Genomic DNA, 27,173 nt, shown 5'->3' with positions numbered 1-27,173 from the left:
GTCGATTCCTCAAGCTGCCAGCTCTGGAGCTCTCTCTCTTTCACCTCCTGCTTTCACTTATCAAGACCCTTACGATTACATTGAGCCCACGAAGATAATCCGGGATGATCTCCCCACCTCAAGGTCAGCCGATCACAGCCCTAATTCCATCTGCAACCGTGATCCCCCTTGTCCACAGCATAATGTATTCACAGGTGCTGGGGATTTGGAGCGCATCTTTGGGGCTGTTGTTCAGCTGACCGTAGAAGGTTTCCTTGCTGACCATGTGCCTTTGGCTATGGCAGCCTCATGATGAGATGTCCGGAGTAGCTGCAGCCATGCTAGTGCCCATTGAGGAAGAAAACAATGCAAAAAGTAGCAGAACCCAGAGGATCACAGAGCAGCAAAGCGGAGAGAAGTCCAGGAGATTCTGAGTAGGGAGACTTGCTGGGAAGCGTCGGGAGCCGTTTTGGGGGGGAGATAATATGTTGCCTCACTGCTTAAGCCCATTTGAGGCAGGATTTTCTGTTGTTGGCTGCTGAAGGCATCCACAGAGGAGAACCCCAGCCACCCCTTAAATGCCCTTGAAATAGAATCTCTAGCTGTGTGTGTGTGTGTGTGTGTGTGTGTGTATACGCACGTGTGTGAGAGAGAGAGAGAGAGAGAGAGAGAGAGAGAGAGACACTACCTTTCCCAGACTCCCTTGCAACCAAGTGTAGCCATGTGACTAAGTTCCAGCCAATGGGATACGAAAAAGAGTGGCAGCGTCTTTTCTGGGCCTGGACCCCCGCCCCCCCGCCCCGCCCCAGGTCCTACCATCTGTGGATGGGGCAAACGACCCAGGTGTGTTCACTCGGTGGGACCCTGCCCAGCTGTGTGAACACAGGGCGGTCTCACGGGCACCATTCTGAGCCTCACAGGCCAGACGCAAATGAACATGAATACCGAAGGATCCCATTGATAAAGAAAAGTCACGTATGAGGACAGAAGGCAGGACAGTGGTTATTCCCGTGGAGGAGGGAGAGGGGGTGGAGGGTCTGGGGGTCTGCTGTGAAATCCGCCAAGCTCTGTATTAGGACAGATGCTATCCAGCCCTGAAAGTAAAGTGCAGGACCCAGGGCAGGGGGCACAGCCTCCCCTCCCCCTCTTTCTTGAGCTGCAATGCACAGACCCCGACTTGTGAGAGAGAAAAGATCCCTCCATTTCAATAAGCCATAGACCTGCTGGGTCTTTGTCGCAGCCATGAAGCTATGTTTCATCTGTGACGACAGACAGGCTGTCCTCACTGGGGTCAGAGATGTCAAAGCCACGACAACTGTCTTCCTCGGGGTCAAAGCTTCTTAAACATGAGTGAAGGATGCTTTTCTATTTCGGATGAGAGCAGACAGCATGAACTTCACCCTGCTGGTCAGACTCCCTGCAGCAGGCCTCACCCACGTGTCAGTCCTGACATGGGGGCTGTCCTGCCCCAGGGGCCACGGGGCCCTGTCTGGGGTCACATCTGGGGCTCTCCTGGCACCAGGTAGGTGGGGCCAGGGCCAGGAATGCTGGGGAAACCCTGTTTTGTAAAACGTGCAGCAGGCTGGGAGGCCCTAGGCCGCCTCCTCCAGGGCCCTTCAGACCAGCAAATCCCAGCCGACCCCAATCTCCGACCCTGCAGGCACCACCTCGGTGGGGGGGTAGGTGGGTAGGGCTCATGGGCTACCTTCCCCAGGACCCCTAGTGCGGACTCACTGCCCGATCACTTACCCCTCCCATTTGGGGAGGTCTTAATTTAGTCTTAGGTGAGGGTGGGGTAAGGAAGCTTTGGCCGGGGTGGTGGTAGGCAGGGTTCAGACGGTTCAGAGGTGGGGGTCGTGGGAGGCGTCAGGAGGCTGTATTAGTCCCCCCGGAACATCCTTCCATGATGTGATGGATACTTCATGGTCCGACCGCCCGGAGGGAGGAAGGCATCACATCCCTCGGCTTCTGCTAGGGAACCAGCGTGAGGTCAGTGGTGACACCTGGGGGGTGGCACTCAGCAGTGGGCGCTTAGCGTGTTGGGGTCGGCTGGCCGCGCTGACCCCGCTGTGTCCCACATGTCCTCATCCTCCAGCAGGCTCACCCAGGCACGTTTTCAATGGCAAGCGGAGACGGCGAGGGCAGGAACAGGCACAGCCCCCCACGTCTTCCACCTTCTGTTTGCCAAAGTCAGCCATCAGAGGAAGAACTTCAGAGTCACCTGACAAAGGGCACGAGCAGAGGGCGGGTGAGGCCTCGGGGCCTCTGTATAAATGATTTCCCTCCATCACAAAGTTTTGGGAAACATGACTAGTTTAATAATAATGATAGGATTTTAAGCAGGCTCCATGCCCAACGTGCGGCCCAGCACGGGGCCTGAACTCACGACCCTGAGATCAAGACCTGAGCTGAGACCAAGAGTCAGACACGCTCAACGGACTGAGCCACCCAGGCGCCCCTAGTTACTGTAACGAAATACGATCCTACCACACACCAAAGGATTTAGGATTTCAGGGTCACTGCGGCTTCCTTGAACAGAGCAGAGCAAGCGACCTGGAGAGCAGGTCACTGGTCCCTCTGCACTCGGCCCGCCCCCCGCCTGCTCCGCGCTGTAGAAAAAACTCGACACCTCGGAGAACCCCTGCCCTGTCTCTTCCACCAGTGGGAGATCTGGGGGAACCCTAGAGGGAGAAGCCGGGTGTCTGTCCCTCTCCCTTTCTTCTGGCTTTAGGTGGTGTCCCCGCTGTGGCTCCAGCTCTCTGGACAGGCCCACCGAGGTCCCAGCTGCCATCAGGTGACTTCTGCTGCAGCCCCTAACAGTGGTGGCAGTAGTGGCTCCTTGATGTGGCTCCTCTTTAAATTGTCACCCCATCCCCTGTGTGGCTTCTCGGATCTGTGGGAACAGATGCTCCCCTGGAGCCTTCTGAGGGAGCCAGCTCTTCCCACACCCTGACTTTAGTGCAGTGAGACCGAGTTGACTTCTGACCCCAGAACTGTAAGAGAATAAACGTGCTTTGTTTGAAACCACTGCCTTTGGGGCAATTTGTTAGAGCAGCCGCAGGAGAGTCTAGATGCCTCCAGGTGCCGGGTTTGGGGGGGGGGGGTGGGGCCCAGCAGAAACACGTCACTCCGCCCTATACAGCTTGTGCTCCGGCCATCCCTACGTCCCCAAAGCCTGTGTTGGGAACTGCCACCGGGAAGCCCATAGTCTGGGGACACATGTTCCCACTGAGCAGGAGGGATTTTGGGGGAGGGGCCTGGAGGACAACACACAGCTTTTGAGTCCCTATCACTCTTGAGTCGCTGTCATGATTTTGGTCGACCCACGCGTACTCTTGTAGCCTGATGTATTTCTTTAGGTCAGCACATTGACCCATTTCCTGAGTAAATTTGTACGAAAAAGAGTGTACCGTGTCTGTAAATGGGAAACCAGCACAACTTTCCATAAAAAGAAAGAAGCTGTGAAAGTCGTGGCTGAAAGTTTGATGAGAGGAAACAGTATTTGAATAGTCTTCAAGTATTTCTCGAAAGATGCTTATTAACTTCGAGGGGGAGAACATGGCACTGTATTGTGGAGAAACCTGGACAGACCACCTGAGTCAAAGGAGGGAGGTTAGCGTCCGCAGCGATGGGATGTGTTGTTGGCTCTGCTCGCCTTCGGACAGCACCCGCTGAGGGATTCTTGCCAAAATGCACATCCCTTCACCGATCATGAGAACATACTAGAGAAACCCAGACAGTGTGACATAACTGGCCCAAACCTTCAAAACTGTTTAGGTCATGAAACAGAGTGAAGGGTTGTCAGAGGACAGGGTACCGAAGAGGCTCATAGGTGTGATGCCTCGCTTGGACTGACTCTGGAGGGGAAGAAACAGTGGGAAAGGACATTATGGGACTGTCTCTCAAATTTGGGGAAGAATTCTTGATGAACTAAGGGGTTGTATCAATGCTATGTTCACCCTGATTTTGATAACCTGCTGTGGTTATGCAAGAGAACATCCTCGTTCTTAGAAATACGTGCCGAGTCTTCAAGTCTTGGTGGGGGGGCGGGGGGGGGTGGTGAAGGGGCGTGATGCTTGCAACTGTCTTCAAATGTTCAGGGAATGATAAAGCAATGTGTCGACATGTTAACAGTTGGTGAATCCGGGTGAAAAGTCCATGGCGGTTCTCAGTACACGCTTGCAACTTTTCTAGACAGTTATTTTGAAACAATCACAGAACAAAACCAGAAACAAGGTGTGTAAACAAACAGCAGTGCAAACAAAATAAGGTTCTGAAATTCCAGCTTTTTTGGGTCTCCCTCCCTGCCCCCAGACGTGGGCCTGCTCTCTTTTGGTTAAAAAGGATTAATAAAACTGAGCAAGTCAAACTTTGGTTAGCTGCAAGCTGAGATTTTCCTCTAGAGGTACCCAGAAGGATTGTAATTCAGCAAAAAGGGGAGTGATTTATCACCACCATATTTGATGGTACTGAACTCTGGGCCTTTATCTCACTTACAGGCACCTTGAAGATACCAGTCTGTGTCCCTGCTTTAGGAAATATTCTGTGGAAGGTGGGAGCCACAGAAGGTTGCCGTGTGAGGGAAGAGCATAGTTGTGGCTGGTCTTCAGGGAGACTGCTTTAGCCCGAGGAAGCTACCCGCTTCATCTGTAGTCTTAGGGCATCCCCCATCACCACTGCATTTTGCAAGTGTGGTCCTAGCTGGGGGCACCACCGGAGGCAGCCGCCGTGTGTGCAGTCCAGCGCAGACTTGGGCGGTGACTTTGTCTCCCTGAGCACGTTTCTTCCCGGAGGAAAGTGGGGGCGGGGAATAAGAGCTGAGGAGTGGGGCGGGGCCTCGAGGCGGTGAGGGCGCCCGATCGGCCCGGCTCCCGGGGAGCCCGACATGCCCTTGAGAGGGGCGACCTCTGGTGGCCACGCCGCGTCACTGCCGCGTCTCCCTGCGAAGGGCCGCCGCGCACCTGCACCGCCCCCCCCTCCCCACGCCACCCCCCCCTTCCCTCCCGCCACCTCGGGGTCCAGGCAGGGTCCCGGGCTCTGGCCTGCATTGCGCCCCGCAGGCACGGCGGGGTGAGTAGCTGTGTCTTCTCTCTGCAGGCTTAGTTTGAAGTCACTTAAAACCAGGTGGAGGGAGTTTAGGGAACAGTACTGGTCATGCCACCGCTCCTTCGTTTCTTTCCTCCCTCCTCGTCCCCCCGCCCTGGCCTGTGTTCGGAATCCGAGTAAGTAAGCGTCCTGTGTCCCTCCTGAGATGCCATCGCTACTAGTCCGGTGTGACCCTGTCTTACGTCTCACTTCTTGTTTGGCTGCCCGCTGGGGCGCTCGCTCCTGCCTCACATAACGAGCACCCATGAGCTCGACTCAGAACCCCAGAATAGGGAGGGAAGGACTCAGCCACCTGCCCCCCACGACCCCGCCAGCACCGCCCTCAGGTCTCCTTGTGGGCACACGGGTGCCTGCAGGCCGCTCCTTCCGTTCCGCCTGCTTCTCCTGACGCACGGCCGTGCTCCCCGGGTGCTGCTCGTGCTCCCGCTGCCGGGCCCTCCTCCGCTTCCCCGGTGAGCCGGCTCCTGGGCTGCCCTCCGCTTCTCCCCATTGTGAGCGGTGCTGCCGGGCCGCCGCGGTCAGCTCTCCCAGTGCCCAGCTGGGTGTCGCCAGATGCACCTTTATGACTCCATGCCAGATTGTTCTCCACAGTTGGGCCGCGTCCCTGTGTGTAAAAGAGGTCGTTCTTTCCGAGGTCTTACGGCCAGTCTTCGGTTTTGCCGGCTGGATGGATGTGAACTGTGACCTCACCGGTTTTCCCTTCATTTCCCTGCTTGTTTGTGACACCGCGTGTCGTGTCTTCGTGTCTCCTGTGAAATGTCTCCTCCTGACTGCTTCCTATTTTACACTTGGTTTATGCTTTTTCTTACGCATTGCCTCTCGAACCCTGAAATCGTTTCGAGTGGATTTTTGTGTGTGGGGTGAGCTGGGTGTGGTAGGAAGCATAGTAGCCTCAAAGATGCCGGGAACACAGTGTCCTGTGTAGCCAAAGGGACCGTACGATGTGGTTGAGGCTGCAGACCCTGCGCTGGGCTACCCGGGAGGGGCCTCATTGGATCACGTGGGTCCTTAGGCACTGAGGCCGTTTCTCGGCCGACTCCAGACACGTGAGGGGCAGGAGAGGGGCAGGCCTCGCTGCTGGCTAGAAATGGAAGGAGGGCCCTGGGCCAGCGCTGCGGTGCCTCTTGGGAGCCGGGACTGCCCTCGGCTGACAGCCATGGGAAGTGGGGACCCCAGGCCTACCGCCACAAGGGGCGGGGAACGGACCCTCCCTGGCAGGCTGCAGCCTGTTCTCCATTCGAAACATCCGCATATCCAGAGATTACCACCCTGCCTTCAGCCCTTTGGCTGTGAACTTTCTTGCTTTTCCGCATATTTGGGCAGCAGAAGTGGACTGTCCAGCCCTTCCCTCAGGGCCAGTGGAGCTCTGGCCTCTTCGGCGCCCTCTCCTTGACCTCGTGTGTGCGCCTGGCTCTGGAGACCCTGCTCCCCCCGTGAGCTCGAAGGGATGCCTGGCCTTCCCAGTATGGACTTGAATTCACGCGAAGCAGGTTTAATGAGCTGTCTCTAGAAGGAAAGTGGACTTAACAAGGATTTTTATCGCTTCTCAGCCTTTTGGCTAAGATCAATTGTAGCATCTGTTCTTGTCAGTTTAACATGTGACACGTCCTCTATCGGAGGACAACATATTAAATGGAGTTTTGGAGCCGGAGATATAGAATAGGAACTTGCTCTGTCCACCCCGCACATCGACCTGGGATTGCAGAACCTCGGGCGGATGGGGGGGGGGGGGGGCAGACGGCAGCGTGGGAGGTCTCGTGCAGGGGCATAGCATTCCTGGTGTGAGTGCCTAGGGACTACCCTCCACGTGGGACCGCACGTTTCTCCCGTCCTGGGCCCGCAGGCCTGTGTGCCTGCACCGTCAGGATCAGCCACACCACACTCCATCCACCACAGGAAAGCCCCCCCTGCCACACCCTCGTACCTCTGTCTTTTCTCTGTGTCATATGCCTGCCCCCCAAAAAGAAGAGAAATAAATTTTATTACTTAAACAATTTTTTAAATGTTTATTTATTTTTGAGAGAGAGAGAGAGAGAGAGAGAGAGAGAGAGAGAGAATGAGCGGGGGAGGGGCAGAGAGAGAGGGAGACACAGAATCAGAAGCAGGCTCCAGGCTCTGAGCTGTCTGCACAGAGCCTGACCCAGGGCTCGAACCCACAAACTGCAAGATCATGACCTAAGCTAAATAAAGCCAGCCGCTTAACCGACTGAGGCACCCAGGCACCCCCTATGTGTCCTTTCAAGAGAGAGGAATCCATTCCTCGAAGCCCCCTGCAGATTCCCCCTCGGGTCTCATTCCTAAGCCAGTCCTGGGAAGGTACAGCCACCCGCACTGGCCCCTTGAACTGAGCACAACTGGGGCCTCTTACTAAGAAGAAATGTGGGATAGGGTCAGGTCCTACTCCCGGTTCAGCCAGGAAAAGACAGAGAGAGGGGCTAAGCAGCCCCCTGGCAGGACCTGGTGGGAGAGCCCCCATGGGGAGGGGCAGACCTGTTGGGAATGGAACGTGGACCCCGAGAATGCGAATGCGGGGCGGGCCATTCTCCTGTTGCCCGGTGACCGCGACCACAGACACACTTGGGTGTTGGGGAGCAAGGCTGCAGGACTGGGGAGGACCCAGTACATGGGGGACCGCCGGCGAAGTCTGTCCCACAGCCACCACAGCTCGGAGGCCGAAGGCGGGCCCGACTGGGGACAGGACGATGATGCCCTCGGCGTGCAGGGCACAGTGTTCAGGAGTCCAGGGACCAAGGACACCACGTGCCTGGATGACGAGGAGTTGAGTTTTGAAGACCGAGAAGCGGAGACCCTCCCAGAGGAGGTGACTGGGGGAGAACCGCCTGGCCCCCGGGCCCCCGAGGAGGCCCTCGAGCCGCTGGAGAGGGTTCTGGAGAAAGATGCCGAGGGCATACCTGAGATGAGGTGGGCACCACGGAGTGGGGCTTGTGGCAGGGGCAGGGGCAGTGGGGGGAGGGCAGCAGCCCCAGCGAGGCCCCAGGTGCCCCCACTGTGGGCGGGAGGACTGGGGGACAGCCGCTCACCGGCCTCTGAGGCAGAAGCCAGTGAACACAGCCCTGTCCAGGTGGAGGGTGGGTTGGGGTTGGAGACCTTCCCCGAGTTGAGGAGTCAGGGGTGGAGACTCCGTCAGGGAGGAAGGCGAGTGGGAGGGTCTCCCCGCGCAGCTCAGAAGCTGAAACCATTCCAAGTCCCCGCCAGCTCGGGTACAGCGGTAACTGGTGGCCCGCGAACCTGCGGGGGCTGGTTTCTGGCAAGTTGTGTGTTCTGGAAAGAAGCGGGTGCTCCCTCGCACGTGCGGGGGGCTCTGCGCTGTGGGCCTCCCGCCTGCCCTCCACCGGCCCTGGCCAGCCTCAGACGGTTCCAGCGGGAGCGCCCGTGGGCCAGCACCGGTGGACTCCATGTGCGCTCCCCGTGGCCCCCCTGGAACCCTGCACAGCCCCCACGCCCCCCATGTAGCTTGTGTGATAAACACACACCCAGACCTGTGGTGTGGCGGGCGGTGGCCGGGGACACCTGCCGTGGGAAAAAAGGCGCAGGCCGGTGGGAGGGGCCTCGGTGGGGCTTCCGGCCAGGGGCAGCACCCAGCGAAGGGACAGGCGGGCGTCTGAGCCCCCAACATCCTATTCCTCCCGCTCCCTGGGTTTCCAGGGGTCTGGCACACAGTAGGCACTTAATGCATGCTCACGAGATTTAGGGAGCCGGGAGCAGGTCTCCTGCCTTTTCACAGAGGCGGTGACCTGGCCGGGGTTGCACACCTGGCTGGGGGGAGCTAGGACTTCACCCAGGTGTCTGTGATGCCAGACGCGCCCCTAGACAGGCCGGGAGCCTCACTGGGCACAGCCCCCGACCCGCTCACCACGCCCCTCTCCCCAAGCCGGCTGTCCATCACCCAGAGACTCCCCAGTGCTGTCTCAGCCAGAGGGATGAGGAGGAGGAGGAAGCGGGTCTTTGAGCTGGCAAAGCCCAAGACCAACTGGCAAGTCCTAAAAGACAGGTGAGGCCTGTGGGAAGCCTCACTGGAGGCAGGGGTGGGGGTCCACGAGGAGGAGGGCAGCTCCTGGCGGTCCCCCCCCCCCCACCGCCCCCGTGTTCACCCCCTGGGCTGCCCTTCCCGACTGCTCTCTGTCACTCACATGATGACCTGGGGGCAGGTGCAGAGGGAGGTGAGAAGTCAGGGTTCCAGAGGGTTAGGACTGGGGTGGCCTCTGGGAACTGCCTGAGGACAGTGAGGCCTTTGAGCGAATGGAGCCGCAGAGCAAAGGCAGGGGCTTGGGCCGTCTCATCACAGGATGGGGTGCTGCTGTAAGGGCTATGCCTGGGTGTCCCCGTGCAAGAGGAACTTGCAGTTCTGTGTCTACTGGTGAGTCTCAGGGAGCCTCTCCATCTCCTGCCACGGGGGGATCTGCCCTCCTCTCCAGGGGCAAGAACTGGGGGAAAGGGCCCTCCGATGGGGGGCTTCCTCACCCCAAGGGCCGTTCCCAACCACCCTGGTGCTCTGGACGCCAGCCCACCCAGCTGAGGAGTGGGTCTGCTGCTGTGATAGGGCCCCTGGGCTCCGCCCTCAGCTGTGCCTTTTTCTTTTCCCGCCTCCCCTTTCTCTGAACACCAGCCCTGCTCAAAATAAACCACATTTCCCACGGGCCTCTCTGACCTGCCCCTTTCCACATCCTCTCAACTTGTCCTCCTCCAACTTCCTTCCTCCTCCAACCACCCTGCCTGTGCCCCATTGTCTGTGTCCTGTGCCCTGGCTTGCTTCGCTCTGAGCCACGCCTCGGTGTGTTCCAGGCCTTCTGTGTACTGGTCAGAGAGGTTTCTTGAAGACACCACCCTCACTGTCACGGTGCCAGGTAGGCTGAGCCCACCCACCACCCCCACTTCTCCATCAGGGGTCACCTAGCTCAGGGGTTGGCCAGAGGTAGCCCTTGTCCCAGCTCTGGTGCTTGGCCACCCTGTCTGACATGCTGCCCCTGGTCTCCTGGGGCTGGGTCACCCCCATTCCACTCCAACCCATGCCTCGTTCCAACTGAGGAGATCTTGGGGCTTCCCTAGCCCTAACCTCAGGACAGAACTCCCTGCTGCTCCTCCCTCGTCGGCCATCCCCCTTCCCCCAGGTGTGTCATCTCTGGCCTCAGTCCCCTGAGGAGCCAGAGCCTCAGGAGGCTGGTCCTGGGGTGAGGGAGTGTGGGGCAGACTCTTTAGGAGGCATCCAAATTTGCACTACAGCCAAAATGGGGATTAATACTAAATTTATTAAAAGACTCTTTGCCTTCCCTTCTGCAATGGTCTCTATAGTTTTTGAGAGAAATGGATTCCTTCAAATAAAATATTTCAAGAAATCTCTTCCTGGAGAGAATAAGGCAAGTTCTCTCTTGGGGGTTTAGAATCTTTCTCGCAGTGAATACGAAGCCCCTGTAAACCCTACGCTTGTACTAACTGCAGACCAAAATCCACTTTCCCAGCCAGTGGGTTGTTGGAGCCACACTGAGTTCTGTTGAGGAACTGATGATGGGTCTGAGCTCCCATTCCAGCCCTGTGGCTCCCATCCTGTGTGTCCTGAGTAAGGGGCTTCAGGCCCTGAGACCATTGTCCCCAGGATGGGGGCAGCAAAAGTCACTCCTCTGCAAGGTAACTGGTGCTCAGCTCTCTAGGCGCTCAGTGCTGTACATTGTGCCCTTTGCCGTAGCCAGTGGAACGCTGGATTCAGCAAGAAGGAAACCGCTGAGGGTGGCAGGTTTTTAAGTTGGGGCTGTTTCTCCCATTTTGCATAGCGGTGACGCGCCGAGTGGAGGAGCTAGCTCGACCTAAAAGGTTCTACTCGGAGTATTTCAACAACAACAGGTAAGGGAAGGAAGGCAGAGTGGGGCAGAAAACCTCCCCTTTTCCCCGACAAGCCGTAGTATGGGGAGAGTCCAGGTCCTAGGAGTAGCTGACCTGACTTCAAACAGGGCTGGGCTATCCCCAGCTGGAGGCCCATGGCAGGTTCTCGACCCCTGAGGCACCGCTATGCACCTGTGGGATGGGTGGAGGTGGGGAGCATCCACAAAAGGTACTTGGTGCCGTGTCAGACCTAGCAAGTGCTCAGTGAATGTTACTCATCACCATTATGGACTTTTTTGGCCCCCAAAAGCCAGGAATCCTAAGACATTATTTTATGTGCAACTTTTAACACAACTCCTTCTTATCACTCAGAACTTTAATTTTGTTCAAAGTGATCTTTAGAGTTATTTAGATACAGATTTTTAATTACCTACTTTTATGCACGTTAAAGGGAAAATAATAATGGAAATAAATTAGCTGAAATGCGTCTGAATGTTTTGAATCACTTTTTGACTCAGATGTTGACAAGTTCCACACACTATTTTTTTTAACATTTATTTATTTTTGAGAGAGAGAGAGAGAGAGAGAGAGAGAGTGGGAGAGGAGCAGGGAGAGGAAGACACAGAATCTGAAGCAGGCTCCAGGCTCTGAGCTGTCGGCACAGAACCCGACGCGGGGCTCAAACTCATGAACCATGAGATCATGACCTGAGCCGAAGCCGGACGCTTAACCGACTGAGCCACCCAGGCGTCCCCCACACGCTGTCTTTATGCCTGTCTTTGTGACAGTAACTTTTCACTTCAATGCTGACTCACCGTGTACTCTGAAGATAATGTAAAGTGCGATTAGACTTGATATCTGTACGTGGAGGGATGCTTGTAACTCGGTGGAGGCCATTTCTGTGCCAACAACCATGCAGAGCACATGCGGGCAGGGGCACCCGTGGAGCTTCTGACGTTTGGCTGACGGCATTTATCAGCTGCATTCCAACCTCAGAGATGAGAAAAGATGAAACATGGCCTTATTTCGGGGACACAGGCAGAGCTGACGTCTGAGTTAAGGAGATGCGAGCCCCTCAAGCTCAGTCCAAGTGCACTTTCCCCAGCTTCCTGTGGCAAGAACAGGACACGCCCTTTTATCCCTTCTATCCTGACCCCAGCCCCGATGACAGGTGTGTGCGCAAGAGGCCCCGGGAGGTGCTGTCACCACAGACGGGGACATGGGAGTGCTGAGTGGGGAGGCCGCCATTGCACACAGAGCTGGGACGACCTCGGGAGAGGGTAGCTCTATCCTTTTTTTTTTTTTTTAATTTTTTTTTTAACGTTTATTTATTTTTGAGACAGAGAGAGACAGAACATGAACAGGGGACGGGCAGAGAGAGAGGGAGACACAGAATCGGAAGCAGGCTCCAGGCTCTGAGCCATTAGGCCAGAGCCCGACGCGGGGCTCGAACTCACGGACCGCGAGATCGTGACCTGAGCTGAAGTCGGACGCTTAACCGACTGAGCCACCCAGGCGCCCCAGGGTAGCTCTATCCTTGAGAACACTCGGGCCTTCTTTTGGGGATTGTCTAACGAATCCCCTCCTGGAGGTGTTTTCAAAACCCTCCGCGGCCCCCGGGGGCTGTCCCTTATTCCCCAAGTCAGAGATGGGCTGAGAAGAGGTGACAGAAGCACAGACATGCCCCTGGCCGGGCTGCTGTCTCAAACGTGGATGTCCCTTAGGAGCACCTCCGTCTGGCCCGTTCCTCGCCCTACTCTGGAATACCAAGCTTCCAGTCGCCTGAGGGAACTGGCCGCCCCGAGGGTCCGGAATAACATTTGGAGCATAAACATGTCTGAGGTAGGTGCCTTGCTATCCTCTGGAGCGCCCCCCTCAACCGGGGGCCGGAGGTCCGCGGCAGAAGGGACACACAGACTCCAGAGCGGCCTGCGTGTCACCGCGCTGGTGAACACGCAGGATTCACAGGCGTCTGCTCAGGACAGAGCTTCGTTTCGCCTGAAGCCTGCGCGGGGACACCTTCCCTGCCCACGCGGGCCCGAGGTGGGGCCCAGGCCTTCGGCTCACACGCGGGCATCTCAGAGGGCCTGGAGCGGTTCGGTCCGTTCCGAACCAGACGCTGGTCTGCTGCCCGCTCAGGCCGGACACGTGACCCCCATTCCCCTGCCTCCCCTTCTCCCCGGTGCCGGGAATGGGGCGCAGGCTCGTGGCCGCCCTCGCGGCTCAGCTAACGTCTCCGAGATCCTCGCGCCTGCTAGCAGTTCATGGCTTCTTAGTTGCCGAGTCCTGTTTCGTCCCACGGATGGCCACAACTTTATTGCCTCGCCCACTGAAGAGGTCTGGGCTGTCTCCCGGTTGGGGCTGTCACCAATAAAGCTGCCTTGGAGCTGGTATCTCACTGTGGTTTTAACGCGCGTCAAAGAACGTGTTGATGGATGTTTTCACGTGGTTATTTTCTGGACAGCCCCCCGCCCTTCAAAAATATTTAAAAGTAAATCCAGACGTCATACCATTGTAAGCACTCCAGGATGTACTTCTAACTGACAACCGTAATAACAGTGATCACACTAAAAACTTTAACAATAATACTTTAATATCAGAATACTCAGTCTGTGTTCACTTTTTCAGTGGTCCCCAAAAAGGCCTTTTATGGTCAATTTGGTTGAACCAGGATCCGAAGGAGGGCACTGTCCTCTTGACCGGTCCCACCCACCTCCTACCCAGAGACGCATCTGCTGTTTTCTGGGCTCCTGCCCTGACACCTCCTCCCTTCTGTGCACCTGACCCTGGCACGGTCCGGTCCCTGGGAGAGGCCACATCCCCGGGCCGAGGAGTGAAGGCTCAACAAGGCTTGGTGCTCCCTGACCTCCCTCCCTCATGCTCCTGCCTTGCCGGGCTCCATTGCAGGGTCCCTCAACAACCCTCCGGGCCTGTACCCACTCGGGTCCCGCTACTTGGAACACCTCTGCCGTCTACGTGTGGCCCCTGTGTACTCAATGAACTCAATGAACTCTCCTCCTCCAACCCTCCCGTTTCCGACCAGTCTGGTGGGAACCCCACCTTCAGCCTGCTTCCCAGCCCCTAGCATAGTCTCTGGATGGACCCTTGATCCTTCCACCAGACTGTGAGCAGCCTGAGGACAGAGACTGCACCTTTCTTGCTTATTGTGGCAGCATTCCTGAGCCTGTCTTACCCTGTGCGGGGCACAGAGTGGTAATCAGTGTTCGCTGAAGGCATGGATAGGTGAAAGTTTACCTGCCTGCCCACCTCTCCAGGCAGGACTGCCATTGGGCCCGTGTCTACTTCAGCAGTCAGGCCTGGGCTATGTCAGTCGTGGGGGAAGAATGGAGGCAGGGAGAGGCAGGGAGTGGGGAGGAGGGAGGCAATAGAGGGTTGAATGGGACATAACATTGTAAACACCAAGATGTCTTTGATAGGAGTAACATCTGTGATTTTTCAAGGAAGACAATTTTAAGAGGAAAGGGACTCAAATTTCAGACTGACCCCTGGAGGTCATTTCAGCCAACCCCTGCTTCCAAGCAGGTTCCTGCTAAAACTGTACTGTGCAGAGAGCTTTCGTATGACACGAGACATTAAAACACAGCGCCACCGATCACAAGCATTCCTGGACCTACTCCAACACTTCGACAGGTTTATTTCAGACCTACGCCTCCTCTGTAAGGAGTAAAACATCCCAACAACTACCCTTGCTTCCTCCTCCCTCTCCAGAGGTGGCAGGAGTGGCCAGCTCATCTTCCCCTTTTGTCACAGCCAGACACACTCAGAATGCTATTTTTCCCACCCTTTGATTCATTTGCGGGCAGACTGCACATGTGCAGGAGCCAGCTGGTGGGCTAGTGGTAAGGAAAGGGGGGGGGCGGAGCAGGACATGTACTAAAGAGAGCGCAGCCTGGGAAGAGCGTGTCTTGTATGCACTTTTTTGGGGGTGGGGGCAGACAATGATTAGCCTTGAGATGACAGAGCTCAGTCTAGGCACTGCGTTTGTGTAGGCTGATGCACAGTAGCCAAGCCGACAATTGTGATTGTGTCTGGATTCTCTGGAAAACACTAAGAAGTTATCTATGGAGGAAGTGGGTCAAGTTTCTCAGTGAAACGTCTGCCAGGGTTTCCCCCTCCATCATCCCCACTCTTTCCAGCTCTGCCTCATACCCATAATTTTAAACTTTATTATTATAGACCCATAAACTATAATCGTAGCCATATACATACACAGCATCTTAACTTTCTTGCTTTCCTCTCAATATTTGTTTTCTAGAACACTGCATGTGATTCATATAGAAACACTACTTAACATGCTGGATTGCACCCTACCATACGAGTATAGAATAATCGATTTACCCAGTCCCCTACTGGTAGACAACCTGGCTGCTTCCAACTGTTTGCCATGATATTCAAGCTGCGGTGAATATCACTCATTCCCTTGTGCTTCGGTGTAGGGCTTCTCTATATGGTGGTCTTCAACAGTGCACATGTTCAACCTGAGAAGGACAAATGCTCTCCAAAGTGTTTGTACTAATTTACTGTCCTACCAGCCATGCATGAGGATTTCTCTCCTCCCATATTCTTGCCAGGGCATGATAATTTTTTAGACTTTTTAATTTTTTCCGAGTCTGCTTGCATAAAGTAATATTTTGTGGTTTTAATTTATATTTCCCTGGTCAAGGAGATGATTATTCACCATTTAGGGTTACTCTCCTACATGATTAGCCCAGTCATATAAATCATAAAAACCCATAGTGATTTTTGGGTTATTGATTTAGAGGAACTCTTTATATATGATAGCTACTAATCCTTTGCTGAACTTCCCAATCTTTTTTTTTTTTTTTTTTTTAGAACACTAAAGGGGTCTTTCTGATCCAGGGGCCTATGAGGAATCATGGGCTGTTTTGCTCTTCCCTTGTAATTGTTTCCAGGTGTCCCAAGTATCCAAGGCAGCCCAGATGGCCATCCCCAGCACAAGGATCCTACGGCTGGCAAAGCCCAGGGCCCCAGCCACCCTGTTGGAAGAGTGGGACCCCATGCCAAGACCCAAGCCGCACGTATCAGACTACAATCGCCTCCTTCACTTGGCCAGTAAGTAGTTCCGCTGGGGCTTGCCTCCTTGTCAGGCTCTTGTGTCCTTCCCCACTGGCCACAGGCCATGGGGTGGGGGTGGGGGGGTCAGTCAGTAGACCTGGGCTACAGGCCTGCTTCTTCTAGATTTGCCCTTCCCCCTTTGCTTCATCTTCTCCCCAGACTGCACACCAGCTGTCCAGACACCTGTAGACCATTCACAGTGTGGCCCATACAGGCTCCCCTGGGGGCTGGCAGAGGGGACCACTCCCCAGGAGCAGAACTGAGAGGGCTTGTGGCCTGACTGGGTCCCCTGGCAAGGGCAAGTGGGTGCAGGAGAGCAAGGTGGGGTGCAAGGCCAGACGCCAACCCAAGAGCCAGGCTGAGGTCCAAGGGAAGCTTTAAGGTGGCACCTACCTGATTCTTCCCCTTTCCTCTAAAACACATGAGGTACCCGGCCCCCCAACCACACAGGAGCGGTAGAGAACTGGACCCCACACCAAAGATAATCCAGTTTTGTGTGTTTCTGGGTGTGCACACATAGATCCGCAAAGTTGTGTGGCCACATGTATGTGCATGCCTGCGTGCACCCTTCCAGATGCTCTCCCTGCCCGGCGTTTCTATGACACCGTCCACGTCCAAGGCAAGGAGGACTCCTGTGGGCTGTGCCTTCTGAGCTATGGAGGCCCCTAGCTGCCTCCACCCCCACAACCCTTGTGGGCCCACCGTGCGTCCCTGGACCAGACCAGGACTGCCCTGATCCTGGGCGCCACCCCTGCCTGTTTCAGATTCTGTCCTTCTCTGCTCATGACCCACTCAGGGGACCTGCCTCTCTCGGGGTGGCCCACGGGACCTTGCGATCTGTGCCCTGGCTTCCTCCACCTGACTCCATTCTGCTTGCGCCTCCCCAGTGGCCCTTCCTACAGCCTGGCAGGCGCTCCCCAGATGCCCCTCTGCCTCCCACAGGGCTTGGCTCCTCTCTGCCCCCTTGGTGAGGGCCCTCACTGCCCTGTCTCAGTCCACAAGCTAGCCCACCTCTGGGGACCACTTGTTCAGCACCCGTCACCTTCTAACAGACCTTCCAGTATATTTCTGCATCTGTTATGTGCCAGGCCAACAGTGTCAGAGGCACTTAGTCACCAGAGAGCCCGATTGGCCACTTTGGTTCACTCTGTTCTATCATTTTCCTGGTTTTCTAGTTCCCTTTTTTTTTTGTTATTGATTTAGAGCAGCTCTTTATATAAGATAATCACCAACCCTTTGTTGAGCATATGGCAACATAACCTTTTCCTGGTCTCTCTTCTTTTAACTGTGCTTATGGGATCTTTTGTTTGCCCATCCATTTATCCATTCTCTTAATATTCATGAAAAGACCAGTTAAGTGAATGTACACGTGAGAACACGTACCACTGTGTCAGGCCACATTGTCTTTCTGTCCCTGTCACACACCTGCATCTGGGATATAAACATACATGTGTGTGTTGTGTGTTTGCAAGGAGGGTATGAGGCTGAGTTTCTCACGCTGCAGACTCGCGTCCACTAATGGCTGTGACCAGCACTTGAAGGGGAGAGACAGTGCACGTGAAGCTAGACAGGTGTGGGCACAGTCCATGGCCGCTTTGCTTCTCCGTGTGTGTCCGTGGTGTATTGTATGGAAGCACGCTCTGTCACCACCGTTAAGTTGTCCCGGGCAGAGTCGGAAAGTCTAGATGGCACGATGGTGGTCGTGCTCCTAGATTCTCAGAGGAGTTCAAAGAAGCCTGGGTCTGGGCATAGTCCTCTTAGCCCTGAGGGGCGCTGAGGCCCTTCTGCTCGGCCCCTTCCCTTTGGACGGGTCGCTTCTTGGGTCACCTGCCCGGCACATCTGTGTCCAACCCTGGTGACCTTGCCCCGCCAGGCCCCCTGTGGACTTGTGCCTGCCTGGTGGGAGGGACCCCACTGAGCTGGGGTTACTCCGCCGAGAGGGCGGACGGCCCGTTTCCATTCTCACGGAGGCTCTGGGCCAAGCGGGTGTGGAAAGGAGGCAACCCCAGGGTCCTGAAGCTCGCACAGACCGAAGGCTAAGACAGTGACCACCGGTGACCACTTCTCTTCTAGTCCCCAGACAGCCCACGTGCTGCAGGAAGGGGTGGTGGGGAGGAGGTGAGGAGGGGCAGACCAGCAGGAGGGGTTTCCGCGGCCGCCGGGGGTGAGAAGAAGGAGCCTGGCTGAGCCACAGGCCTCCGCGCGCAAGAGCCGTGAGTCCTCAACCGCAGCCGCTGGCCGTGTGTGGCTACTTCGATGAAATTGAAATCAACCTATCAGTTGATCTAAATTAGTTGATTGATTTCATTAAAACTGAATCAACTAAAGCTGCAGCCCAAATCAGGCATTCTGTACTCACACGTGGCTGGTGGGAGCCACGTTGCCCAGTGCAGAAAGCTGCGTTTCTTGAGAGGGCCCGGCAGGAGCCCAGAGGATCAGGGCAGTCTCAGCCAGGAGGCTGGTGCCGAGTCCCCAGGGGGCCCTGTCCTGGGGAGCTGCCCTCCATCCCCCCACCAGGCGTGCAGCACCAGCCAGGGAGAGGAGATGCCTCTCACACCCGTCTGCCTCAGAGGCTGAGGCATCAGAGCAGGGAGGGGAGGAGGTGAAGGGGCCGGCCAGGCACCCCCCTCACCCTCGGCCGCTAGCCTCCCTCCTTTGGCTGGCCCCTCTGTGTGCCCCTGTCTGGGACCTGTGGCCACTTGAAATATTTTTTCTCTTTTCAATTCACCCTTTTGAAGCGTACAATTCAACATACCTCAGTAAAAAAATAAAATAAAGCATACATTTAAATAATTTTTAGTACATTCACAGGGTTGTGCATCAATTACCACAATCAATTTTAGAATTTTCATCTCCCTAAAGAGAAACCCCGTCCCTATGAGAGGTTACACCCCCTCCCCAGCCCCCGGCCCCCACGAGCCCCCTTCCCGTCGGTGGATGAGCCTGTTCTGGGTGTTTCACACATGTGGACTCACACCCCGTGTGGCCTCTCGTGTCTGGTTCCCTCCCTGAGTGTCGTGTGTTCAGGGTCGTCCCCAGGGCGGCGGGGGTGGGCGCCTCGCTCCGCTCTGGCTGAGTGGTGGTCCAGCAGGCGGATGGGCCATGTCGTATGTATCCGTTTTGAAGTTGGGAGCTCTGACCTCCACATGTCTGAAGTCTCAGTGCCTGACTCGGTCCCTCTCCCCTGCCCTCTCCAGTGCCCAAGGCCCAGTCGGACCAGTGTGTTCCTGACCGAGATCCACGCTGGGAGGTGCTGGACGTCACCAAGAAGGCAGTGGCCAGTCCCCGGATCATCTCCCTGGCCAAGCCCAAAGTGCGCAAAGACCTCAACGAGGGCTATGACCCCTACCACATTTCCCCCGCGTCTCTGGTGGCTCAGGCATCCCCTCGCTTGTACGAGCTGGCCACCCCCAAGAGCATCACCAAAAGAGTGTGAGCGACCCAGGCCTGGCCTCTGAGATCCCGTTCCCAGTAAACACCCAACTGCACCCTAACCTTGTGTGTCGTCGGCTCTGAGTGTTTTGGCCCGAAGGCGGGAGGCAGGCTGGTGGCCAAATCGAGGACAAGGAGGACAATGACAATGTTCGTGCTTACATTCAGCCTGGGATTTGTGCGGCCCTGTTAGCTTCCAGATCGCGCTCTCCTGCCCTCTGCGCTTCTCAGGTGCCCACTTCCCTCCCTCGTTCCCTCTGAGTCTCCCGGGTGTCCCCATGCACCTCAAACTCAGTGACCCTATAATAAAATCAGCCGAGGCCTGTTGTATGACTTACTGATCTTTCCAGTGGCCCAGTGAAGGGGGGCTGTACTTGTGCACATTTTACAGAAGTGGACACCGAGGCTCTCCGAAGTCGGGAAAGACTCACAGCCCCTATCCGAGCCTCCAGGGTGGGGGCGCTGCTCTAGCAATTCACCACACACACTGGTTCGGACGGCTCTGGCCTCGGAAGTCCTAACACCCAAGCGTGGGCAGGGCCGGTTCCCCCCGGGGCCCCAGGGAGCCCCGCGTCCCCCTTTTCCGGCTGCCAGAGGCGCCGCATCCTGGGCCCGCGGCCCCTCCTCATCCTCACGGCCAGCAGCATGGGGTCTGCGCGGCTCTCTGCCTCCCTCTCGTGAGGACCTCGTGAGGACGCCGGGCCCCCTGGGAACCCAGGGGCACTCTTGCCTCAGGGGTCTTGACAAGGTCCCCCTTTGAGGTGACAAATCCCAGGTCCCGGGACAATGACACTGGCAACTCTGAGAGCTGTTTTTCAGCTGACCACAGCCGGAGAGACATCTTTTCTCTTTCTGAAACTCTAAACAAAGGCTCATATTTTGCTGATTCTGGTCAGGCTACTTCTGGGCTATTTGCGGGGTCCTGACAGTGTGCTGTGATGACCCCCTTAGGCCAGCCCTCCACAAGGGTTCTCCTAGCGCCTGCCAAGTGTCGGGTCCTGAGCCATGAGTCTGAGAATACAAAATTGCTAACAGGCTCTAAGTCACTTAAAGACATTAATTCATTCACTAACAAAGGATATTTGTTGAATACTTGCAGGTGCTCGAGACAGGTGCTCAGAAGTAAAAAGTTAACAGCAAAAATCTACCCTCACCCTCTTGAATGATATGATGACATAAACCAGCAAATAACTGACATTCCAGGAGGCTGGGACCCTAGCTCAGAGCCTGTGGCAATTGTTGCTTAAATATGTACACATTTTAACTTTAATTTAATTTAATTTAATTTTAGTAATCTCTACACCCCGCATGGGGCTTGAGCTCACAAACCTGAAATCCTTGGACCCAGCCAGCCAGGCGCCCCTGCTCTAATGGGTGGACCCGCTGACTTTCTATGCTGCTCTGGGGGGCACAGTTGGGACCACTGAAGACCTTCCGAGGACGTATTTGGGAGGAAGAGCACGAGCGAACAAGCAAGACTCAAACCCCTGTGATGTCGTGAGGTCCCATCCTGAATCTGCCACAGTGGTTCCCTGAAGAATGCCCCAAAGATGTCCCGAAACCTGCGAATCTTATTTTATTTGGCAAAAGGGAGCTTGTAGATGAGATTAAAGATTTTGAGGTAAAGAGATTATCCTGTGCAATACAGTCACACATCCTTAGAGAGGCAAAGGGAGATTTGGCCTCAGAAAAAGAAGGTACTTTCTCTGCCACCAAAGCAAGATGATGTCAAGCCCCGGCTTTGATGGAGGAACGCAGCTGTGGATGGAAACACATTCTCCCCTTAGGGCTTCAGGTTGGAGCAAGCCCCCGCTGGCCCCTTCATTTCTGTCCCCCGAATCACACGTGCGTGTGGATTTTATTGGCTGATTTTGCAGTAATCTGTTACAGCAGCGAGAGGAAGCTAGTACGGATTAGCGACCCTAAAGACGGACTCCTAACAGGAGGCGGAGGGTGAGGACCGTCCTTGGTTGCTGCGCAGCTGGCGGCCCCCGCAGGCAGTTCAGGCACACTTCCTCCAAGAAAGGGAAGGCGACCCGGCATTTTCAACCTCAGGGGCCTTCAAAACAAGACAGAACAGAAGCTTTAAACCAACTCAGTGTCCGAAATGGCGTGTATGATCTCTGTTCAAAGACCATCTCGTGTTTTAATGTTCTTATACAAGTTGAGAAAAAACAAACTTCACACTGACGTATCTTTATAAAATAAAATTTAACCAGCCGAAGTTTAAATTATTATCTTTTTTAAAATGAGAATTGCTGGTCTTTATTGATTTGTAGAAAGTCTTTAGATACAGAATTATGGAAATTAGCCTTTGTAACATGAGTAGCCAGGTATTTTTCTAGGGTTAGGGTCTATTTATTTATTTATTTATTTATTTTTATTTTTATTTTTTTTTTTAAATTTTTTTTTCAACGTTTTTTATTTATTTTTGGGACAGAGAGAGACAGAGCATGAACGGGGGAGGGGCAGTGAGAGAGGGAGACACAGAATCGGAAACAGGCTCCAGGCTCCGAGCCATCAGCCCAGGGCCCGACGCGGGGCTCGAACTCACGGACCACGAGATCGTGACCTGGCTGAAGTCGGACGCTCAACCGACTGCGCCACCCAGGCGCCCCTATTTATTTATTTTTTAACGTACATCCAAGTTACTTAGCATGTTGTGCAGTAGTGATTTCAGGAGTCGAACCCAGTGATTCATCCCCTACGTATAACACTGAGTGCTCATCCCGACAAGTGTCCTCCTTAATGCCCCTCGCCCACTTAGCGCATCCCCCACCCGCAACCCCCCCAGCAGCCCTCAGTTTGTTTTCTATATTTAAGAGTCTCTTGGGGCGCCTGAGTGGCTCAGTTGGTTAAGCGTCTGACTTCAGCTCAGGTCACGATCTCGCGGTTCTTGAGTTCAAGCCCCACGTCAGGCTCTGTGCAGACAGCTCAGAGCCTGGAGCCTGCTTCAGATCCTATGTGTGTCTCTCTCTGCCCCACCCCGCTTCCACTCCATCTCTGTCTCTCTCAAGAATAAACATTAAAAAAAAGTCTCTTATATTTTGCCCCCCTCCCCGTTTTTATATTATTTTTCCTTCCCTTCCCCTATGTTCATCTGTTAAGTTTTTAAAATTCCACCTATGGGTGAAGTCATAGGATACTTGTCTTTCTCTGACTAATTTCACTTAGCATAATACCCCCCAGTTCCATCCACGTAGTTGCAAATGGCAAGATTTCGTTCTTTTTGATGGCCGAGTAATACTCCATTTGTGTGTGTGTGTGTGTGTGTGTGTGTGTGTGTGTGTGTGTGTGTATACCACATCTTCTTTATCCATTCATCCGTCGATGGACATTTGGGCTCCTTCCATACTTTGGCTATTGTGGATAGTGCTGTTTAAATTATTCTCTTGTGATTTAAGGCATGAATGAAGAATCATATGTGTTGCATGTCACAACTGTGTTTTGTGGTCAGCTTTATCGAGATGTACGGACTGTTGTGGATACAGTTTGACGAGCACTGACTCAGGCAGCTGTATAACTGCCACCACTATTGACAGAGATGGGTTTTGTCCCCCTTTGAACTTCCCTCACGCTGCTCTGCTGTCCTCCGGTCCCTCCAACCCTGGGGCCCTGGCAACCACTCATCTGTTCTCTGTCCCCACGGTTTGGAATTTTCTAGAACATGGTAAACTGGTGGAAGAGTGTGACTAGCTTTGTCTCCATGCAGCTTGTCCTTACTACACAGCATGTAGAGCACGTGGCTGGGATTTGCCCTGTCACCTGTCCTGAGAGTCCTTCTGAGTTTGGCCTATTACATCTCCTGACTGGACATTTGGTCTTAGTTCTTCCTCAGTTTTATGCTACGCTTTAAAATTGTATAACTCCTTTTGTTTGTTCTTTAAATCTTTCAGAATAGGACTCAGAGGTTATGCCCTCGGGAAACAGACTTTGAGACAGGGATCACGGACAGGGGGGTTCCTGGGGACCGCCCTTGTGGTTGGAGCGTGCCAGGCAGTGAAGGAAGCAGGGCTGGACAGAGGGACAGGGGGCTGAGAAGATGGTCTCAGCTGACCCTACGGGGGCCTCTGGAGCTACACAGTTGTCCCCTGGTAGCCACAGGTGCTGGCCTTTATGCGTTTGCATGGAGAAGTCCTGGTGTGGGCAGCCTCTGTGAAGGAGGGGGGACCTGGGAGACACTCAGCTTCGAGCCACCAGCCACTGGCACCCCTAGCAGCTGAGAGAAATGCTGCTTCTGTATGTTTGGGGGGTTTGCATGGTGCACACAGCATCCACTACAGTCCACCCAGAACTGCTCAGCTCGATGTATGTTCTGGAAACACCTCACCCAGGGCCTCGTTAGGCTTCTTTTTCTGCAGGGAAACTTGTAAGAAAAAGATTAGTGTGGTGAGCTACAGCCCCCAGCGCCACCCCGGGCTGGACTCATCATCCCCCACCTGCAGCCACACCCTCCTCCCTCTGTCCCTGTCTCCGAGGCTGAGTTGCTGGGGCAGCCCAGCCCAGACCCCAGTCCCTGAGGGGCCCGAGTGCTTTGTCAGCAACCGTCAGACTAAGGGTGCCGTGCACTCCCCGTCTGCACCAGGAGGGCCTGTGCACTTGCGGTGCCCAATCATCAGCTCTCCAGGCCTCTGTCTTCACGGTCCCTACTGGGAGGACACCCTCCCAGCCTCTTCTTCCTCCTTTAAGACTCAGCTAAAGACACCGCTTTTTATTTTCTTAGCTTTATTACTTTTACTTTTATTTGAAAACCATTCAGGTATACAGAACAATTGCAAGAAGAAGCATAGGAAAATATCTTCACATACCCTCTCCCAGGTTCCGCTCTTAGCATTTTGCTCCGTTTGCTTTATCATTTGTTCCGAACCACCTAAGTTGCTGGTGTCATGGCACCTTACTCCTGTCTAGTCCCTTTGGGCTGTTCTAACAGAAACGTCATAGACCAGGTGCCTTATAAACAGCAGGAAAGTATTTTCCATAGTTCTAGAGGCTGGAAAGTCCAAGATCAAAGTGCCAGCAGGTTTGGTCACTGGTGAGGACCTGCTTCCTGGTTCAGAGGCTGTCTTTCCACCACCTGCTCATGGGGACAGAAGGGGCAAGGGTGCTCCCTGGGGTCTCTGCCATAAGGGCACTGATCCCAGGGCACCTGGGTGGCTCAGTTGGTTGAGTGTCCATCCAACTCCTGGTTTCGGCTCAGGTCACGATCTCGAGGTTTGTGAGTTCGAGCCCCACATTGGGCTCTGTGCCAATAGCACGGGGCCTGCTTGGGAGGCTCTCTCTCTTTCTTTCTCTGACCCTCCCCTCCCCTCTGTCTCTCTCTGGAAAACAGATAAACAAACATAAAAATTTTTGAGAAAAATAAGGCACTCATCCCATTCACGTAGGTTCCATCCTCATTACGTCCCAAAGTCTCCACCACCAAATACCATCATATCGGGGATTCAGCTTCAACATATGAATTCTGGGGGGACACGGACATTCAGTCTATGTTAACCTCTAAACATTTCAGTGTAGATTTTTTGAGAATAAGAATATTCTCTTACAGAACCACAGGACTGTTATCAATTTCCCCGAACTTAACATTGATGTAACACGTTTATCTAATCCACGTCTGAATTCCAGTTTTGTCATTCTTGTTCCAGTTATGTTTCCAATAATGGTCCTTATAGTCTTTCCGTCTGCACTGGCAGATCCAGTAGGATCAGATATTGCATTTAGTTGTCCTGTCGGAAAAAGTGGTCTTTTATGGCAGTAACATTTCTGAAGAATACAGTCCTTCTCTGTTTGCTTAACAGCATGTTCCTCATTCAGGGTTTGTCTGCAGTTTTCTCAAATATATGCAGGATATGCATTCCTGGCCAGATTAAGTGATGTAGTGTCCTTCTAAGGGCATCACATTGGAAGGTACATGGTGTTCGTCTGCCCCTCACTACCACGTTAATTTTTTATCAGCCGGCCAATGTTGCCTCATTTCTACACTGTAACTGTAATAATCAGCCTGTGGAGAGAGGCTTTCAGACCTTAAAAACTTTCTTCCCTTCATCTGGATCCCCTGCTGCCCCTTCGCATCTCTCTGATGATTCTTGTCCAAGCCGTTTCTAAGAAGTCTTCTCTGGTTTCTCAGCCTGACTCAAACCCTTTGCCTTGGTTTCTGCACATGTTATAAACACAGACACCCCCCTCTCGTTGTATCTATTGGCCGTCTCCCTGCCTCACTGGATCCCTGCAAGCCCAGCACCTAGTTGAGGGCTGTAGGGGCCATGCGCTTCGTTTATCGATTAACTGAATGAATAAGTGGATGAATGAATGGATGATCAACTGCTCTAGGTATCAGTGAGGACTCTCAGACACAAGCGCCTGAACCTCCAATCTGAATGAGGTGTATCTAACACAAGGAGTAGGGAGCCCACTGACTCATATAACTGTGAAGGGCAGGGTAGACTTTTTTTTTTAACGTTTTTATTTATTTTTGAGAGAGCAAGAGAGAGTGGGGTAGGGGCGGGGCGGGGGGGGGGGGACAGAGGATCCGAAGAGGGCTCTGTGCTGACAGTAGAAAGCCCGATGCGGGGCTCAAACTCACTAATGGTGAGGTCACGACCTGAGCTAAAGTCAGATGCCCAACTAACTGAGGTGCCCCAGGGTACACCTTTCAAAAGTGGTTCTTCTGTCTCCTGGCTGGTAGACTCTCAGAGCGCTGGGGATAATGCTTTTTATCAAGCATCATGCCTGGTGGATCTCAGCTTCTCAGTACCCCACTGGCTGATGGCTGGGAAAGGAACTAGGCTTTTGAATTCCCCACCTCCTCAGTCTTGGAACCACCACCCGCTCATTTGTGCCAGCCAGAAATCTGGGAGCCATCGTCACATTCTCGCCACCTTCACTGCATCAGGGGGTCTTGTGGGGTCTACTTTTCCAAGCTGTCCACCTCTGTCCCCACCCCTCCATCCTAGTCAGCAGCTGACGTCTCTGCAGGCTGAGGGCCTTGCTACTGGCCTGCCTCCGTCCTCTCTTGCTTTTGATTACAACACTCTTGGTACACCTTCTGCCCTCGTGCTCAGAGCCCTCGTCAGTCCGAAATTTAAAATGTTGGGGCTGTCACGTTCAAACTCTGCCCCCGTGCCTAGCAAAGGTTCGGGAAGTGCATTAGGTCCACAGACATTTAATCAGTAAACTAAACACAACAACTACGACTTCGGAGCCAAATGGCCCTGCGTTGGGATACTCCCCTCTTGCCCACCCCGCCAGGACCGGCTCCCAGCACAGGGAGCCGCCTTCTCAAAGCTCGTCTTCAGGCACATTTTCGCAAGCCCCAGTCGACTCTGCGGCACACGAGGTGCCATCCCCTCGTGTCATCCCCGGGCCAAAAGTGCATTAAGTTCCAGAGCCACGCTGCCCAGCCTTCCATCCTGGGTCCAACACCGGCGCACGGGCGGCCCGTTTCCTCATCCCTAACTCGGGGCGCCGACAGTACTCGGCCCTGGGATCGGAAGGAGGAAATGGGACAGGGCTCCCTGCGCAGGTGTGGCTCTCAGGGATCAGCCTCCCTCCACCACAGCCCGCCGCCCAGGCGCGGCCCAGGCCGGGGTCCGGCGGCGGCCCCGCGCATCCCCGTCCGCGCGCCCGCTCCGCGCACCCCGCACAGCCAGCTCCGCGCACCTACTACGCGCCCGCCCGCGCCCCGCCCGCGCCCCGCCCCCGGCCCCGCCCCGGCCCCGCCCGGTGCC

The 27,173-nt window shown here is 54.7% G+C and overlaps 1 protein-coding gene and 1 non-coding gene across 2 annotated transcripts; both read left to right on the top strand.

Annotated features, from left to right (window-relative positions):
• The first annotated feature begins 6,623 nt into the window (after window positions 1-6,623).
• LOC132680002 (U2 spliceosomal RNA) lies at window positions 6,624-6,813 on the top strand. Its single transcript, XR_009610479.2, has one exon. It is a non-coding gene; the product is annotated as a U2 spliceosomal RNA (small nuclear RNA).
• Window positions 6,814-7,584: 771 nt separating this feature from the next.
• SPMAP2 (sperm microtubule associated protein 2) lies at window positions 7,585-19,773 on the top strand. The gene is given in 9 exon segments (XM_060629531.3): window positions 7,585-7,614; window positions 7,616-8,007; window positions 8,978-9,097; window positions 9,392-9,463; window positions 9,889-9,950; window positions 10,872-10,941; window positions 12,645-12,762; window positions 15,855-16,014; window positions 19,215-19,773. Coding segments are annotated over 9 exon segments (1,263 nt in total). The 3' UTR covers window positions 19,454-19,773.
• Window positions 19,774-27,173: the final 7,400 nt, after the last annotated feature.

This window comes from Panthera onca, chromosome A2, assembly GCF_046562875.1.
Source record: "Panthera onca isolate mPanOnc1 chromosome A2, mPanOnc1 haplotype 2, whole genome shotgun sequence".
In the NCBI taxonomy this organism is placed as follows: domain Eukaryota; kingdom Metazoa; phylum Chordata; class Mammalia; order Carnivora; family Felidae; genus Panthera; species Panthera onca.
Note: the sequence above shows the minus strand (reverse complement) of the source record. Positions and strands in the feature narration are given on the sequence as shown.